At 40.1% G+C, this 18032-nt stretch overlaps 3 protein-coding genes across 3 annotated transcripts; 2 read left to right on the top strand and 1 right to left on the bottom strand.

The window, feature by feature from the left end:
- The first annotated feature begins 5105 nt into the window (after positions 1-5105).
- On the top strand, positions 5106-9088 carry prdx1 (peroxiredoxin 1). Its single transcript, XM_079216441.1, has 6 exons — positions 5106-5144; positions 6670-6782; positions 6973-7126; positions 7219-7341; positions 7545-7675; positions 8660-9088. The coding sequence occupies exons 2-6, from the start codon at positions 6677-6679 to the stop codon at positions 8740-8742; spliced, it is 597 nt and encodes a 198-aa protein (XP_079072567.1). The 5' UTR covers positions 5106-5144; positions 6670-6676; the 3' UTR covers positions 8743-9088.
- A 981-nt stretch (positions 9089-10069) lies between these two features.
- Positions 10070-12881, top strand: zte38 (zebrafish testis-expressed 38; the record flags this gene model as incomplete). Its single annotated transcript, XM_079237233.1, has 12 exons — positions 10070-10120; positions 10280-10424; positions 10723-10786; positions 10964-11000; positions 11096-11116; positions 11214-11240; positions 11359-11426; positions 11507-11655; positions 11763-11995; positions 12206-12254; positions 12336-12376; positions 12789-12881. The coding sequence occupies 12 exons, from the start codon at positions 10070-10072 to the stop codon at positions 12834-12836; spliced, it is 933 nt and encodes a 310-aa protein (XP_079093359.1). The 3' UTR covers positions 12837-12881.
- Positions 12882-13569: 688 nt separating this feature from the next.
- On the bottom strand, positions 13570-18032 carry aldh9a1b (aldehyde dehydrogenase 9 family, member A1b; the record flags this gene model as incomplete). The annotated part of the gene is made up of 11 exons (XM_079237128.1): positions 13570-13718; positions 13888-14000; positions 14095-14236; positions 14461-14548; positions 14645-14833; positions 14944-15084; positions 15317-15513; positions 16047-16181; positions 16493-16622; positions 17001-17146; positions 17846-18032. 11 exons carry the CDS (start codon positions 18030-18032, stop codon positions 13624-13626), a joined length of 1563 nt encoding a protein of 520 aa, XP_079093254.1. The 3' UTR covers positions 13570-13623.

Genomic DNA, 18032 nt, shown 5'->3' with positions numbered 1-18032 from the left:
CAAAGGACAGGTTCTGGTCAAAAATAACTCTGAGATTCCTTACGGTGGTGGTAGATGCCAGAGCGATGCCATCCAGAGAAACCATATCATCAGATAATTGATTTCTGAGGTGTTCTGGGCCGAGTAAAATAACTTCAGTTTTGTCCGAGTTCAGCAGCAGGAAGTTGCAGGTCATCCAGGTTTTGATGTCTTTAAGACACGCTTGAAGTTTAGCGACCTGGTGGATTTCATCTGGCTTGATCGACAGATATAGTTGAGTATCATTGGCATAGCAGTGAACGTTTATGGAGTGTTTTCTGATAATATTGCCTCAAGGAAGCATATATAAGGTGAATAAAATTGGTCCAAACACAGAACCTTGTGGAACTCCATGACGAACACCGGTGGTCATCGAGGCCTCATCGTTTACAAATACAACCTATTGATATGGCCTGAATGAGTAGAGCTGCAATAATATGTTATTGTGAGAAGAATAATGATGAAAAAAACATTTAATGTGCTGAATTGTACAATATGATTCTTCCCAAGTCATGTTAATACTATTCACTTCATAATCTCTTATTTATTTTTTCTTTCTGCATTTTGGGTATCCATAAGGCCTTACTGTGAAACTGTTTTATTAAAGCTGTTAATAGTATAATATAATAGAAAGGAGGTGGTGGTACTGTAAATGTACTTTGTTTGTGTGTGTGTGTGTGTGTGTGTGTGTGTGTGTGTGTGTGTGTGTGTGTGTGTGTGTGTGTGTGTGCTAATGCTGCTGTCATGTCCTGCTGTGAGGGACAGGGATCACCCAGCTCCCCTCTGAAAACCTCCTGCTGGCTCCACTGTGTCACTGCCTCGTTAAGACAAGTCTGAGCCTGGCATCCAATCAACCTCACACTGAGACAATCACACTTAATCCTCCTCACATTGTCATTATTAGAGACAACAGCTATAATTTCCCAGAGACATTTACCAACACAGCAAACCGCAGCTCCTTTAGCTCACACTTCTTTCAATCTAGAGGCAATCAGTTTGAGAGGGAATCTTCTCGGGGGAATTTATTTGAGGTAAAAGCCAATACTGTGGAAGATTGAAGGCTTTATAAAAAAAATGCTTTTCATTGTTTGCCATAGTTTACAGTGTGTACTCACCCTGCCCTGTAACACCATACCAATGGTAAAGATGGCAAGAGTATGTTTAAATGTTTGACATTTTGGTTCATTCATGTATTTGCTTTCTTGCCGAGGATTCTTGTTAGAGCAGGGGTGCCCACACTTTTTTGGCTCACGAGCTACTTTTAAAATGACCAAGTCAAAAAGATCTACCTACATTAATAATGCTTATATCTATATAAAGCATTATTAATGTATAAATATACAGAGTATACTTTATATTTACAATATTGGTGTACCTTGCATAACTGCATAAACCCTTATGACACAATACAATTTTGTACATTTTTGGTCATTACATTTTACTCTGATGACTTCACTGCATGGAACCAGCAGGGTTGCATAGTCCGGACAGTAGCTGCTAGTAGTCAGCGTCAGGCAGACCAAATGGTCATTAGTCATGGTGGAACGGTGTTTGGACTTAATCTTTTTCATGTGGGAAAAGGCTGACTCTAGGGCTGCAACTAACGATTATTTTCATAAACGACTAATCTATCGACTATTTTTTCGATTAATCGACTAATCTAATGACTATTTCCCATAGCAAATTAAGAATAGTAACTCAAAATGTTGGAATTTGAACTTCAAATGTATTTGAGTAACAAGATCTGAACATCAGAACATCATCATAACAAATAAATTAAACAGTAGTACAAATTAAAGTGCAAATATGCTTTAAAAGTAAAGAAAAAGTACAAATAAAGCTTTAAAGGTAACTCAACATAGCAATCAAGCCTCTGAAAGTGCAAAATAACTAAAGAATAACTGGGCTGCAAGTGCCATTCAAAGTCCAAAAGTTTAAAAAAATTGTCCATCCTACCCGATAATTAAAGCGCAAGGGTTTAAAAGTAAATCAAAATGACTCATTACAGTCCCACGTCTTGCTGCTCCCTCCTTCAGGGGAACACACAATTTACACACGTTTTAAATTGTAATTCAGAAACGTGAGCATATTGACATACTCTTAGTTGGTTGTATTCTCCATGTTTAACAACATGGAGAAACTCCTGTATCTCCGGACAGAGCTCTATAAGCCATCTCACATCAGTGTGCAGCAGGAAGTCAGAGTGGCTGCAGTCCTTCTCCAGATGCGCACAGAACATCCGTCTTTGAAGAGCTCTTGCTCGATTAGACGATCTTTGTTGCCACATCCGTGATCTCTTTCATGTTTAGCGTTGTAGCGCATAATGCTTGTTGGTGTATTATGCAGTGGTAATTAAGGAAGTCGGGGAAAACATCTCCCTGTACTTGGCAATACATCCATTCAAGCGGCCAACCATTGCGGGCGCAGCGTCCGTAGTGATTGACATTAATTTGCACACTGGGAGCTGGGTTTTGTCGCTAAAATTTTTAATTTTTTTTTTAATTATTATTATTTTTTAAATGGCATGCGATCTACCCGCACTACCTCTATTGGGCGCCCCTGTGTTAGAGGATTGATACCACTCTCATGTTTAGTGTATCAAACCTCTCTTCTAATTCTCAGAAAGAAAGTGAATAAGCTTTTCCCTAAAATGTAAAATATTGCTTTTTATTTCATTCCATGACAATGAAACAGCAGAAGTATACATTTCAATGTTAGAACCTTCTCAGCTGGTTCAAGTTTTTCATTTCATGTATAAATGTAATTCAATTTTACTCCAAAAGGAATTGAACCCCTTTGAAATACTCTTTGAGATCTGTTGCTTCCATTTGTTGGGTGTGTTAGAGCTTATAACAAATGCACCTATGATGAAAACCCACAGAGCAGTGATGTATAGCATCAATCCGTTGTAGAAGCAATATGTGAAGCCTTTAAACAGGTTGTATACCTTCATGCAAATGAATTTGGGGAATTACTCAAAGGGGACACAGAACTGCTTTAAATAACAAACATTGGCACCAACATGTTGCACGATTTTTCATCCATTTGAATTGTTTTGATCATTTGCATGGCTGAATGTGACGGAGATGGACACACAAGTGCCTTTCAAACATCCTTGCAAACAGCAGTGGAGTATAGATGCACTAATTATGGGCACATTGTGAAACGTCTGTTGAACACAGGGGTACGTTTGATCAGTAGCCGGCATGGAGCTTCTAGCAGGAGGTTATTGTGTGTCCCCCTCTTATCTGGCCCTTGATGCGGTGCCCATGGCAACGGCATGCAAAGACATCGCTTGGTGACAGCGGAGAAAAAGAGACGCGCCGATAACAGCCTCCGCCTGTCCAGGTTATCGACTTTGGTGACCTAATGCAAAGCAACACAGGTTTCACTTAAATGATAGTTTAAAAACAATGTATATATATATAAAGCTTAATTTCCTTAAAAATAAAAAATACAAATATTTTTAAGAAGTGGAATTTAGGGTCACTAACATATATATTATCAGCTAGTTTGACACTGTGACACGACATTGTTGTGGAACCATAGTTCACTTCCCTTTCATTGTGTTTTCACTTCTCGGAGTATAATAATTGTCAAGGCTTATTGTAAAATACAGGATATTATGCTTGTGTGTAAGTTAAACGTGTTAGCTGTCAGAGCTTTACACCTTTGTCCAACTATCTGAAGTACGTGTGAGTGGAACATTTGGGAATATCATCATAAATGGGTGCTCTTCATTTTTTAATAACTATAAAACTAAGGATGTTGAAAGAAAAGAAGGGTCTTAACGACTGTTGTCTGGAGTCAACATAATACTTGTCAGTGTGACATCAGGGCCGTTCAGACAATCATTTAAGAGGATTAGCTTTTATAAAGACCAATCCACAGGATACTATCTCCAAACACGTACTATCTGTCAACAGTTACGTGATGTTTGTTATACATGCTTTGTGAAAGATTAAAAAACAGAAACGAATATTAGTATTTTTTTGCAACTTAAAAAATGTGATATTCTTTTTAAATTATACATATTTTATTTATACCAGACTCTATTTGTAAGGGGTGAAATGACAATTGAAAATCCTTTTCCATATGCATTGCGTGACAATGCATAGACAAAGGTTGGTGTTTCTTAAGTAAATATAGCAGTGGAGGAAATGAGAATGAAAAATGCCTTCTGCCGCCCAAAGGATAGCACAAGGTGTTGCAACAGTGCACCACCATAGTGTAAATACAGAACAGCTTAGTAGTATGTGGAAATCCAGGAAACATGAAGGAAACTGACCTGTACATGTAATGGTCTTACAGAGCTTAATAGAATGAGTACATTGCAATTGTTTTAGTGTTTTTCTATTATGGGGAACGTTTGTTTCTAGTATGGAAATTACTTCTCTGAAATGTATTCTGATGACAACAATTCACTATCATAATGTACACAACACTTCAATGTAGAATGTGAGCTCACATTTGTCTTCTTATATGTCTGAGGGTCACCGAGAAAAGAAGACCAAATAAAAAATGTGGGTTTTATTAGGTAGTGGTCTATTTCCTGAGCGGGAAAGTTAATCAGTAAATCCTTGATAAGGCACTAAAATGCTGCAACAGAGAGCCACGGATGCAGCCGCAATGTAAAGATGTTGTATGATGTATATTCATGGTGACAATGCATACTGGCTCTGTATCCTTAAAAAGTCATATGATGAAACCGCATGACTCCTCCATCGCTGTCAACTTGGATTAGAGAACTGCAAGCCATTACAAACCTGCTGTTGTGATTTGTATTGTTTTATTTGTATCAATAGATTCAGTGTTATGCATCCCAACTGGCTGTATAACTAATTCAGGTTGCCCTGATTACTGAAGATGGATGAAAGATAGAGGGCAGCTGTCCCTCAGGGATTATTAAATAAATGTGAGACTTAGAGAAGAGCACGACATTTCCCAGAAAAGTCAGAAGGAAAGTGCAAAGTCATGCTGTGTAGTGGGAAGTTGGTGGAGACTGGAGCACTGGACCGCCTACCGTGGCCTGTAGTCACGTTCTGACAGACCTATCGCGAGAAGGGAGCCTTGGTATATGGTTCAATCGGGTTTGCCAGCGACACTTGTGTGTGAAAACAACCGAGGTAAGGACATAGACATATGTTTTTATTATGCTCTTTTACTAATTTGTTTTTCACAGTGTTCCTTTTTCCGGTTTGTTGACGCTAGTTATGAGTTGTATTTCTGTTTCGGTGCGTTTGCTAAATTTACAGTTCAACAAGTGGGTTTTCACAAAATGATCATTTTCATTCTGAAAAAGAAACGACACGGTTTTTTAAGTAGCGATTTAAGAATTTAAGAAAATGATAATTTGCTAGTTTGTTTTTGTTACCTGGAAGTTTCCACTGACAGAAAGGACTATACGTTACGGTTGATGCCAGGATGGATGGTCCGGAGCCATAACTCAAATCTCAGGAGAAATGTTTTAGTGCTGCAGTTGATGACAACCAGCACGCACATACACACTATATATAGTCTGTACCTGGTCTTCAGCGGACCATTGAACTCAGGCGGGCACATTCCTAAATATGTACTTCCTGCAAAAAACATTGTTGTAGATTTCCATATGCGGAAACATCTGTTAATTAAGAGAAGAAGTGGAAATGGTTCATAGGTTTCGGTTGTGGCCAGTTCAAGTGCTCGGTGCTTAATAGCGATCGGGGTCTGGGTACATATCAATCTGTGGTTTTTCATTTTGAGTTTAGCAACAGTCTTTAGTTTTTCTTTATCTCTTCTGGTTTTATTCTGCTGTTACAGACACTATAGCCGAGGGTTTATATTACGCTATTTATTACAATATTAATAACACAACAACACGATGCTCCGTAGTTTGCACAAGACGGCAACCACTTTAATTCTTGTCACACACACCACTAGAACATTTCCTCTCCTCTTCTTTTTCCCCGTTTTTTTCTTTCACAATAAAAGCCCCAGAAACATACAGCATCACACTGCTTCCTAGAGAGCTGTTTAAGTACTCAATATAATAGCTTACAACAGTATTACACATATGCTTCTTCTATATGCCACTGATATTTGCATAGTTCTGTAAGAATGGCTTCACTCTGATGAAGGCTTTATAAAAAAACTTTTCTTGCATGGTGACGTCAACAGATATTTTATTCTGACCAACATACATTAATAATTGGAGAAACTAGTACAAGGAAATATTTGGTATTGATGCTTGAAAAATTTCCTTTAAATCAAGTCATTATCAAAACAGTTGGCCATTCATTTTCGACTTTTGATATGGCGTTTGACGATTAATTGATTACCAACTATTTGATCAATTGATTGATAATATTTTGTTTGCAAACATTATTAACTTGGGTTTTGAACTGTTACCGTGGTCTCTGTGAATCAGATATCTGCATTTCTTACTGTTTTCATACAAATTATTTATAAGCAATTACTTTTTCACAGGTGCCTTCATAAGTGACAGAGCAATTATTCAATTGGGTCAACGTTCTATATAAGAGACACACTTTTTTTCTTGTAAATGAGAAAGGGTTTTGGATTATCCAGGTTTGTACACGCACAAAAAACGACAGTGCACTGCTGAGATTGCGTACATTATTATCCTGTTTCTTTCTTCTGTTATCCCGTTAGACTGAAGATGGCTGCAGGCAAAGCGCAAATTGGAAAGCTGGCCCCAGACTTCACAGCTAAGGCGGTGATGCCAGACGGACAGTTCAACGACCTGAAGCTTTCAGACTACAGAGGTATACCGTAAACCTGTGTCTCATCTGTTGTTGAGTGAAGGACATGCTTTGATGACACTCTCTTCTGGAATATGATACATTGCTGCTTTGTTGAATAGACATTCATTTACACTACTGAAGACTATAATGAATTAGCCTGTAATTACTGCAGGTCCAAGAGATTGATCTGTTTTCCTTTCCTTTGGTGCAGGGAAATATGTTGTCTTTTTCTTCTATCCTCTGGACTTCACCTTTGTTTGTCCAACTGAGATCATCGCTTTCAGCGATGCTGCCGACGACTTCAAGAAGATCGGCTGTGAGATCATCGGTGCCTCTGTTGACTCACACTTCTCCCATTTTGCATGGTAGTTACACGTTTTATCCTTTACACATTGATTGTGCGGATTCACTCTTGAAAACGTCTCACTTTTTTCCTTTTTGGTTAATGTTCTCAAAGGATCAACACACCACGAAAGCAGGGCGGTTTGGGTGCCATGAAGATTCCCCTGGTGTCTGACACACGGCGCACCATCTCCACAGATTATGGTGTCCTAAAGGAGGACGAGGGCATTGCCTTCAGGTGGGTTTAACAATGTGGAGTTTCAGTCTGCTTTGATAAAGATAAGAAACAATAACTCCAGTCTTAGTTGCGTTTTTTTTTTTTACATATCATTAAATGCACCAACCTAAAACAGTTTCAGACAGCAACTGAGAGAACATGAACTTTCCTGCGTTCGCTTACGTCTTCGCAGACTTATGACCTGCTCTTTCTCTCTACTTCAGGGGTCTGTTCATCATTGACGACAAGGGCATCCTGAGACAGATCACCATCAACGACCTCCCAGTTGGACGCTCCGTCGAAGAGACCATGCGTTTGATTCAAGCCTTTCAGTTCACTGACAAACATGGAGAAGGTAAGTTACAGCTGTAACATACTGCAGACCTTAAAGGGTGTAGGAAGTGTGCAGGATTTCATGGCGACAGATTGCAACCAACTGAATACCCCTCTGCTCACCTCTCCCTCTCCAAGACTCCGGTAACATTAGCTACCGAGTGCAAAACCGCGGAAATGCCATTCTCCTCGCTCAGAGGCCATCCTTAACGTAATAACACTACTATAGGCGCAATGTAATTCAGACGGCGGCTGGTTTTCCCACGTTTTGCACTCTGCTGATCACGTTACTGCAGTTTCACGAGCATGTCGGAGAACTATAGCGGCCTTCGGGTAATGTAACAATGCGGAAAAGCCCTCTCTATACCCAGTGTTTGGTTTGTCCATTCTGGGCTCCAGTAGAAACATGGCGGAGCAACAAGGTGGAGTCCGTGCATAGGACCTACTCTCTGTAGATATTTACGACTCATTCTGAGCTAACAATACAACAATTCTTAGTTTCAGGTGATTATACACTAATGAAAACATAGTTCTAACTTTTATATTACATTTCTGCTAATACATTTCCTGTAATGCTACGCACTGGCTCTTTAAAGTATGTGATGCATTTGTGTTGTGTCCTTATATAACATGAGTTTATTAAACCCTTCTGTTGCCATAATATTTTTGAAATGTGCTATGCTGTGAGTGATATAATTACTCTCGCCTCGCCCAAGTATGGTTATGATGATAACTTAACCATTGTACTTCTAACCACATTATTTGATTTGGATCCAAAATTGCATGTATGCAACCAAAGTTTGATATCCTTATTAGTGCTGTACACCGAGTTGAGAAATAAATGTAGAAAGGAGGGCAATAAATTGCTCTATGCAACCAAAGGTTTGATTAATTTCCCTGCTTTAAACCAAAGAGGTTATATATACTATATATGTGCGTCATATTGGCAGACGTCTTTACTGTTTCGTCTATCGGGCCAGGACTCATTACAGGCTTATCTTTTCAGTCTGCCCAGCCGGCTGGAAACCAGGAAGTGACACCATCAAACCTGACGTCCAGAAGAGCAAAGCCTTCTTCTCCAAGCAGTAATAAACCCAAGCCCAGAGTATGCAGCCTGCTGTAGAGATTACATTTCCAGAGAACATGTTGTGTGTGTTCAGTCGTCTGTAGAGTGAATAGTGCACTTATGACTAAAGTGTATAATTGTGTAATTATGTTGTGGTAATGTATGCTATTTTCACTGTCAGGCTGAGCTAAATGTCGGTTTGTACTATTTTAATGTCATTCCTTACTAGTGTTAACTGCAAATGACCATGCAAACAGTTTTATTGGAATGAAGCGACAAGCACATCTCTAAATGATGCCTTGCTTGACTTTTTTTTTTTTTACAGTGAACAACGCATGTTCTTTCATCAAAATAAAGAAGTCAATAACACTTTTATTGTTACTGTTATTGTAAAGGAACATATTTACGTCAAACATCACAGGGGGAATGTTAGAATGTGTTTGATGGTGTTAGCAGTATCTAATAAGTCAGGTTTTGTGTGTGTGTGTTCATGTACTTTCAATATGGCACGGCATTAGAATTGAGGTATAATGATTCCTTTATTTTACCACAACTATTACCTCACTGAACAATTACAGCACATCGTGAAACAAATAAAAAGAAAGGTGGAAGATAAATTCCAGTCTTAAGTATCTTAAATAAGATTGAGGCTTATGCCGAATGATGTCCATGTATAACATTGCAACAGTAATGTGTGAAGTTTACAATACATTACCTTTCCCTAACAGGTTAATAGAGGCTTCATTGTTTGCTAAGTTTTTACTTATTTTGGCTGACTAGTCCTCTCCTCATTACTATCGCATATACTCATGCGATAATAATGAGGAGAGGAGGACTCAACAGGTTTCATTGACATCTTCTCAACTTTACGGTTTTATTTGACCTGTTGAGACAGAACGACCCCTAACTCTGACTCTTTTGAATGTATTTTAGGGACCTCAACATAGATCCATCCCACATTTTAACTTTTAAGTCTTACCAGCCAAAGTAACTGCCTACTTCATATTAAAGGGATATTAGCTAAATATTTACAGATGGACTTCCGGTCATGTATGTGGAGAGACGACGATACTTTTGGCGGGAAAGACAAACTATGATATCCTGGCTAATGTTCCAGTAACCATAACGTTTGAGTTACTTTAACCTGAACTTTAACTTAAGCCTCACCTGTTGAGACTCCAGACGAAGCATATTCAAGTGGCCATTTGAGGAAAGGTGCCCTTACTAACGTAGTAGTTTTAGTAACGTCTGCGTTAGCTTAGTGTCGGCGAGTATTGTCATATTGTTAGCTTGGCTCATCAATTGTTAACCGTTAGCTTTGAAGACCCTTTTGCTCCAGAAAAGGAGACAATGGCCGCCAGGAAGCTGTGCCTCGGGAAGAGCAAGGAGGAAACTACCGAGGTTTGACCACAACACGTACTAGCCATGTTTATCATGATTTACAAGTGGGGGACACTTGACGTGGACAACTGCGCCATCGTGTGGTCTTCAACTTGACGTGACGAGTCAAATTTAGTTTTCTCAACGTCTTTGTTTATCTGGTTTATTTTTCTTTTAAAGTGGACCCAGTTGTTCCTGAAGGACTTGAAAACACAGCAGGACTCCCTTCTCTTTGTCAAGAGGATGATGGCGGTGGCAGTCTCCTCCATCACCTACCTCAGAGGGATTTTCCCAGAGGATGCCTACAAATCCAGATATCTGGAAGGTGACCACACGTGACCATAGATACCGGCGAAGTTGAGGAAATTAAGGAACATTCATGCATGCAATTCATAGGAATTACCGTAATGCAAGATCAGAACTCGTTTCACACATCTCATTTCTTGTTAACTTTGTTTTTCTACATACAAATCTGTACATACAAATCTGGAAAAATAACATGTTAGACCTCTCGCAAAGGCGGAAAATGCACATAACTTTACAGGGTTATGGTGGTAATCGTTGCTCTTTATCAGAGAGTAATACATACTATTATAACCTTCTTTTTTTCTCCTTTCCCCCAGATTTGTGCATCAAAGTTTTGCGTCAGAACTGCAACACCCCAGGTGCCAGCAAAGTTGTTAAATGGTAATTATAATAAGCCTGCTCTAATGCAGAATAATAGTCGTGGCTTGGTCTGCTGGTCACAGCAGCTAGCTGAACACCAGGAGTAGGAAGTCGGCAGTGATAATCAGCACTGGGTGGCTGAATGTAATTTTCTTTCCTGATTGATGTCTTCATCCTGTTCAATCGTGTATGTTCCAGGATGATGGGCTGCTTTGATGCGTTGGAGAAGCAGTATGTAAGTGCATCCGTGAATACTTTTATTTTGTAATGTTTCATCTGGTCTGCCATTTTGATCCATACTACTCTTGCTCAATGTTGTCCTTTTAACAGCTCCATATTGTATTCATTGGGGTAAGTAAATTAATTCTGTACAGCAACTTTATTAACACATTGCTTACACAGAGAAACACATGGCAATAACTGTGTACAACATGTTATTGCAATCTAGGTGTACACGAATCCAGAGGAACCACATGTAAGTTGTCTGGAAATAATGTAAATTATGTACAATTTTGAATAGAAACACTATTTTATCAAATCATAATTCAAAGGGGAAGTCTGATCAACATTAGGAAACATTTCTCCCTTTGCAGTGCATTATTGAGTCATACCAGTTCAAATTCAGATACACTGAGAAGGGACCAGAGATCGACATACTCAGGTTCGGATATAATTCATCTGCTTGCATAGATGTATTGGATAAGGCCTCCAATATGTGACATAACCTCTGTGAAACCACAGATTCAATGATGTGAAGATGCAGGTGACATTGGAGGACACCAAGAGAGCCTCAGTGCTGCTCATCAGGAAGCTCTTCCTGCTTATGCAGAACCTGGATGTCCTCCCTAACAACGTGTACCTCACCATGAAGCTCTACTATTATGACGACAGTAAGATGCATTAATGTCTCTGCCGTACAAAATGAATTAAGAATCTATTGTATTGTCATTTCTTGGGTTGCACACTGTAAACATCTCCTCCTGCTCTCCTTTCAAAGTCACCCCAGCTGACTACCAACCACCAGGCTTCAAGGAGGGTGAATGCGACAGCCTCTGGTTTGAAGGCAGGGCTGTGCACTTCAAGGTGGGTGAGGTGCAGACGGCATTTCACACCTTGAGAGTGCGCGTGTCGGCGGAACAAAGCCGGCTGGGGAAGCTTCAAGAAGGGAACCACATGAGCGAGACCAAGCAAGTTTCTCAGAGCAATCCTCCAGAAAGGGAAACGATCAAGGTGGGTGCAGATAGAAAGTTATTAAATGCTGGATTCCTGCTATATCTTCGTCTCACTGTAAGCAAGCACAACATTCCCTCTTTCAAAAATAGCTACATCTAGCTACTTCCTGATCAATCTTGTCAGTTCTCCCATGTAACAAGGTTATTTTGTTAGCTGGTGTAGTTTGCTTTAAGTTTATTATGATGGTCTGTAAACACCTGGTTACAGGATCCTTGTGAGAAAACATGCGACGAAGAGGATCTCCCTTCCGAAGATGGTAAGTCTGTGCTGCTACTCTTACAAAAGATTATGTAAAAATATATCAAAAGGTTCACTCTGTTAAATTTCCTTTTAACAGAGTCTGCCCAGTTCAAGAAACCGAAAAAAACCATGGCAAAGGTATAGTTGTACTAGAGGCATGATTATACACTGGAAACCTGTTTGACCTGTTCTAGTCAAATTGATCACGATATTTGAATTACTATAAGCAATTTATTTATCATGCACATTACATTACATGCACATAATGTTAAGAAATGGACAGCTTTGGTATTACCTACTGTATAAAAAACATATTTTATTGTAGTTCAGGCTATAGCAGTGTTGGGCTGTTTACCAATACAGTAACGTCAGTAGTACAAAAAAGTCACAGCTCGGTGCTGCTTTCAGCACATTTCTTAATATTTAACAGGACTGAAGCCAATCAGAAATACTAAGTAACTTTATTACTGTATTAAAAGTATGCAGGTTAGAGAATACGATATGGTCCAATGCAAACTTGACAAGTGATTCTTTTTGTTGTCTATCTCAGAGAAATGCAGCTGCCAAAAATCTGTCAAGGAAGAAAAGAAGAATTTAGCCACGACATTACACAAAACAAAAGCTCTGACAGCAATGTGGACACAAACATGAATTATTTCTTCATTTTATTGAAATGTTAAACACAGTTTTGTTATGTTACAATTTATTTGACATAAAAATATGTCACGACTGGTTCCTTCATAATTACCTTGACCCATCAGACAGGATGTTACTGTCTAGTTCTCATTTAAACAGCATTATACAAAAAGCATACATGAACTGTACAATGTGGATGAATTAAATCAATTCAACATTTAAGGTGCTGATTGTTTTTGTGTGTATAAAAATATATTGATGTATATTGTTAGAGAAATATAGCTGGACTTGTAAACCCTTTTTTTTAAGTACAACACTGTAAAGTTGTTTTTTGCACAGACAGAATATATCAAGCGAGAAAAAAGACATATCATACATTGCAGTTGGTGACTCATCTATTCTGTAGGAGCTGAAATCAATCAGTGTTCAGCAAATACAGATCAATCTTTAATTGCATCCATTTGACAGATAATAACTTTAATTTCAATGTTTTAAGATTAAAATGTTACATTCCTGCTATTCTACATAGCTAGTTGCCTCAGACTGCTCAATATTACATTTATTTCACATTCAGAAAATATTGAACATATTTTCAGGACAGACTTGCGCTCCTCTGATTCAGTCTTACTCCTCATCGCTTTGGGCTCTAACGTTTGATGCTCCGTCCTGAAGTGTTGTTCTGGTCCAGACCGTCTGTTTCAGTCTCTGGCTCACTGTCACAGCGCCACCGTCCTCCTGACGTGCGTGTCCTAGAAGAGGCTGTCCACATCTCCCATCTCCACGAACACCGTCTTCAGCTGGGAGTAGTATTCAACTGTCACCTGGCCGTTCTCGCGCCCTATACCTGGTGAATGTAGAGATTACACGGAATAAAGGGAAGTCCTCTCAAGAATGATCAGCTACTGATGTGGTTTTGTGACGGTGCTGAAAAAGACTTTGCAAAAATAAAAAATAAAAATAACAGGTCAGTGGCGTTTAAGCTCCTGGTCTGTCGGCAAACAGCCCGTCTGTACCTGACATTTTGAACCCTCCAAAGGGCACCTCCACTGGAGTGATGTTGTAGTTGTTGATGAAACAGGAACCAGCCTTGAGGTATTCCACCACACGATGGGCTCGCTTCACATCCCTACAGAAGTTGTGTGTTTATTTATCTGGATTCTTCAAGTTTCAAGACACTCATGGTTCAAAAATCTCATTTACGAGCCTGTGAGGTTGCCCACCTGGTGAAAACCCCTGCAGCCAGACCCATGGTGGTGTCATTGGCTCTCAGCAGCACCTCCTCTTCAGTTTCAAAGGACAACACAGACATGACAGGACCAAAGATCTCTTCCTTCACACAGGTCATCTCATCTGTGCAGTCACCTGAACGAGGAACAAAGGAAAAGGACAAACACTTGTGTGACCTCAAAGTCACCGATCTAAACTGTATTCAAGTCGAGATGAATCCCCCTTTGACTCTTAAATATTTGTGATGTTGCAGCCAGAATTAGAAAAGGGGTCAAATAGGTTGCAACACTGTATTAAAGAGTGAAGCTGTGTATTCTCTGAATGCACTGTATTCATGGTGACATGTATGGAAGTCTTACCCAATACGCAAGGAGTCATGTAGTATCCACCTCTGAGTTTGGGATCTGATGGTACAAAAGCTTCACCTCCGTACAACACTGTCGCTCCCTAGAAACAGAACAAATTTACAAAAAGATCAATTTAAAAAGGTGCTGCATAAGAGCCTGTTGACAAAGCAAAATAAATGATCGGGACGAGTCTTACCTCTTTCTTTGCCTGATCAACAAACGATAGGACTTTTTCCAGGTGTGGCTGGTTGACCAGTGCTCCCATTCGTGTGCTCTCCAACAGTGGGTCTCCTATCTCAATCGTCCGTGTCCTCTTCACCACCTCCTCCACAAACTCAGGCAGAATATCCTTCTGAACAAAAACCCTTGTACCATTGCTGCAGACCTGTGTTACATTTAATCAAATATAATATGCTTTAATTTGTAGATTGGTCACATGTTGTGTCAGCATATACAAATGAAACAGATAATACCCCAACCAGAACACATATCTACCTGGCCTTGAGACAGGAAGTTGGCCATCATAGCTCCCCTCACAGCGTTCTCCAGATCGCTGTCCTGAAAGATGAGCAGAGGAGATTTCCCCCCGAGCTCCAGAGTCACAGGCTTCACCCCCTTGGATGCCATCTCCATAATCTGTGGGCCAAAGCCACATGGAAGAATAACCATCAATCGATCTGGTCACATTTAGGATTAAAGCGGAAAAGACGGACCTAAGCATCTTTGCATCTAAATCTACAAATCCTACATCGAGGGAATCAAAATGACCAATTATGTTTTATGATTGACTTGTGTTTTCGGTTTAATATCTCGTGCTAATATGCACGGTGTGTATAATTTTAAGTTCTACCGTGTAACTAGCACCGACCTTCTTGCCTGTGGACACACTCCCAGTGAACGACACCTTCGCGACGTCTGGGTGGTGGCAGAGTAAGCTGCCCGTCTCCGGGCCGCCCTGCACCACGTTGAGCAGCCCCTCTGGAGCTCCAGCCTTGGCATAGATCTCTGCCAGCATGACTGCTGTCACAGGCGTCACTGGGGACGGCTTGAACACCATGGAGTTTCCTATTTTAGATGCCAGGCAACAGAGAAAGTAAAACTCATTGTTTGATTTATTTCCACGAGGAAGCCCTCAGAGATCAGACCTATACCAAGTCAGCACTATAAGGCACGCACATCAGCTGTGGTTTTTGAGACAGTATGTTAGGGAATGTTAGGGCTTATTACATCAGAAAATTATGAAAAAAGTGCAATGAAACAGAATCATGATGACTGGGATGTGCTAATTGAAATGTTGCTGTAGTGCCATCTACAGGTGAAAAGCCTTCACATTTTTCAGGATCGCAAAGAGTAAATGTGCATTTAAATTTGGCTGCAATTGCAAAGTAAGTTTAAGTAGGTGAGTTGTAGCAGTTTAGGTCCAATAAGTCAAACCTAAAATAATTTGGAAACCAACTAAAGAAAAATGATGAAGCAATAATAATAATAATAAATAAACATAGCTAACAAAAAGAAAATAAGCTCCCTGACAGCGGAAACCATTACAGTGTTTTAAAGGTAATACTTTATGTCTTGACAACTTCAGAAGTATCCCATACCACAGGCCAGGGCGGGAGCGGACTTCCAGGCAGCTATCTGGAACGGATAATTCCAAGCACCGATGCCGACACATACTCCCAGAGGCTCCCTGCGGGTGTAGGCAAAGGATCCCCCAGGCAACTGGACATGCTGGCCTGGACAAAAAAAAGGTAAAGGTGACATTTTAACCTTTTGGTTAAAAAAAGTGCAGACAGTGTACATTTAAATAATATACTGTCTTTTCTTCAACCAACTTATCATAGCAATACTGACATACATCAGATTTTCCCTAATATCTTAAAATTGTCAAATGCACCATCATATGAGTGGCTTTCCCACTGAACCGTTTCATTAATAACATTGTGGGCTACATAGTTAGATCCAGAGTGAAATTGTTGTCTATTTTTTTGCCTCTTGGAAAGTGGGAAATGATAGAACTAATGAGCGAGAGTTGTTTTGTACCAACCTGCGAGAGTGCTAGCTAGGGCTGCGTAGTACTCGATACACAGTCTGCCAGAGTCCACATCCAGACGGGCCTCTGTGATGGACTTCCCATTGTCGACCACCTCCATTTCAGCTATCTCCTCTCTCCTGCTCTGAACATGAAAGCCAGACTAAGTGTCATACATTTTGTTTCAGATGCAACACTGGAAATACAAAACTTTTTTTATGAAATCCATATTCAGTTTTGTTATATAAAGTGTGCTAATCACAAAGGAAGAGATGTAGCAAGATGAGTTACAGAAATATTTGGTGTTGAGTTATTTATACTACAAGTGTTGCGGAGGTGTTGGCCTCTTCAAAAGTTCCGCTGAGACAGTAAAAATATGGATTAAGAAAAATGTCTTCTTTTTTTACATTAAATAGACACAATGTATATCGAGTCCCACTCTTTAGATCTTTGTTGTGCTAATTACAAGATACAATTACAGACACACTGAATGGTGGAAGCAAATGAACCCAACCAAAAACACCTCAATGATATGGGCAGCTTCGATCATGATCCTCGCCCTTTCCATCCCAGACATTTTGCTCCAATGGCCGAACGCCGACTTGGCAGCCTTCACAGCCTGATCTACCTCCACAGCGCCACACGGCTCCAAATGGCACAAGACTCGTCCTGCACAGTGAAACACGGGATGGGGACAACAGTGAAGTACAGAACAAAAAAGTTGCACAGTTTGGCAAAGTCACATCACTTTGCTTGTTCATTTAGTTTTTACTGGTTCAAAGTCATCCCTTAATAAAGAAGGAAATTAAGTTGTGTGCCAGCTCAAATGGAGTCTGCATTAAAACTAGGATCCAAGTCACAAAGAGCCTCAAAATCATATGCATCATTTTGACTCTGATGAAGACACAGTCGTGTTGAAATGTTAGTCTGTTTGCACAATTAAAGGCTTTCCCATGAACGTTTGCTGTCCTTGAGCTAAGGAGCACCAGATAACCATGTTTCAGCCAATAAGATCAATATGACTGAAAACTCTGCACCACAAAAGCTATAATAGCTCGAGTTTGGCCATATTGCCCACTGAAGCTGGTCAGGGGCCATAACTGGTGACGACATGGATACATGTGGATATGCATGTAAAAGAGTGTCTTGATGAAAGATACATCATGTGTGAACAGTTGATTTTCTTTGAATAGGTAAATGTCATATATAGAAAATGCATAGGGTAGAAAGACTATCAGATAAGTCAAGATAATCAAACAAGATACATGATACTGAGCTCACATGCCAGAGATCCCAAGACAGAGAGTTCACACAGCAATGATCAAAGTCCAGTTGGGAAACTAACTAATCAATATGTGTGTGGCTCGCCTGTTGCAGGTTCGTAAACATTTTCCTTGTTACATTTCTCCGGGCTCGTCTGTCTCTTTCCAGCCCAGAAGTTTAGCGGGACCTTGATGTCCACTGAGCCCGAGGAGACGCATCGCACCGCCGCAGCAGCAGCAGCAGCAGCAGCAGCAGCAGGCAGCCGCCGGGACGCGGCGAGCCTCTGGAGCAT

The sequence above is a fragment of the Taurulus bubalis genome (genome assembly GCF_910589615.1).
Source record: "Taurulus bubalis genome assembly, chromosome: 1".
Lineage (NCBI taxonomy): Eukaryota > Metazoa > Chordata > Actinopteri > Perciformes > Cottidae > Taurulus > Taurulus bubalis.
Note: the sequence above shows the minus strand (reverse complement) of the source record. Positions and strands in the feature narration are given on the sequence as shown.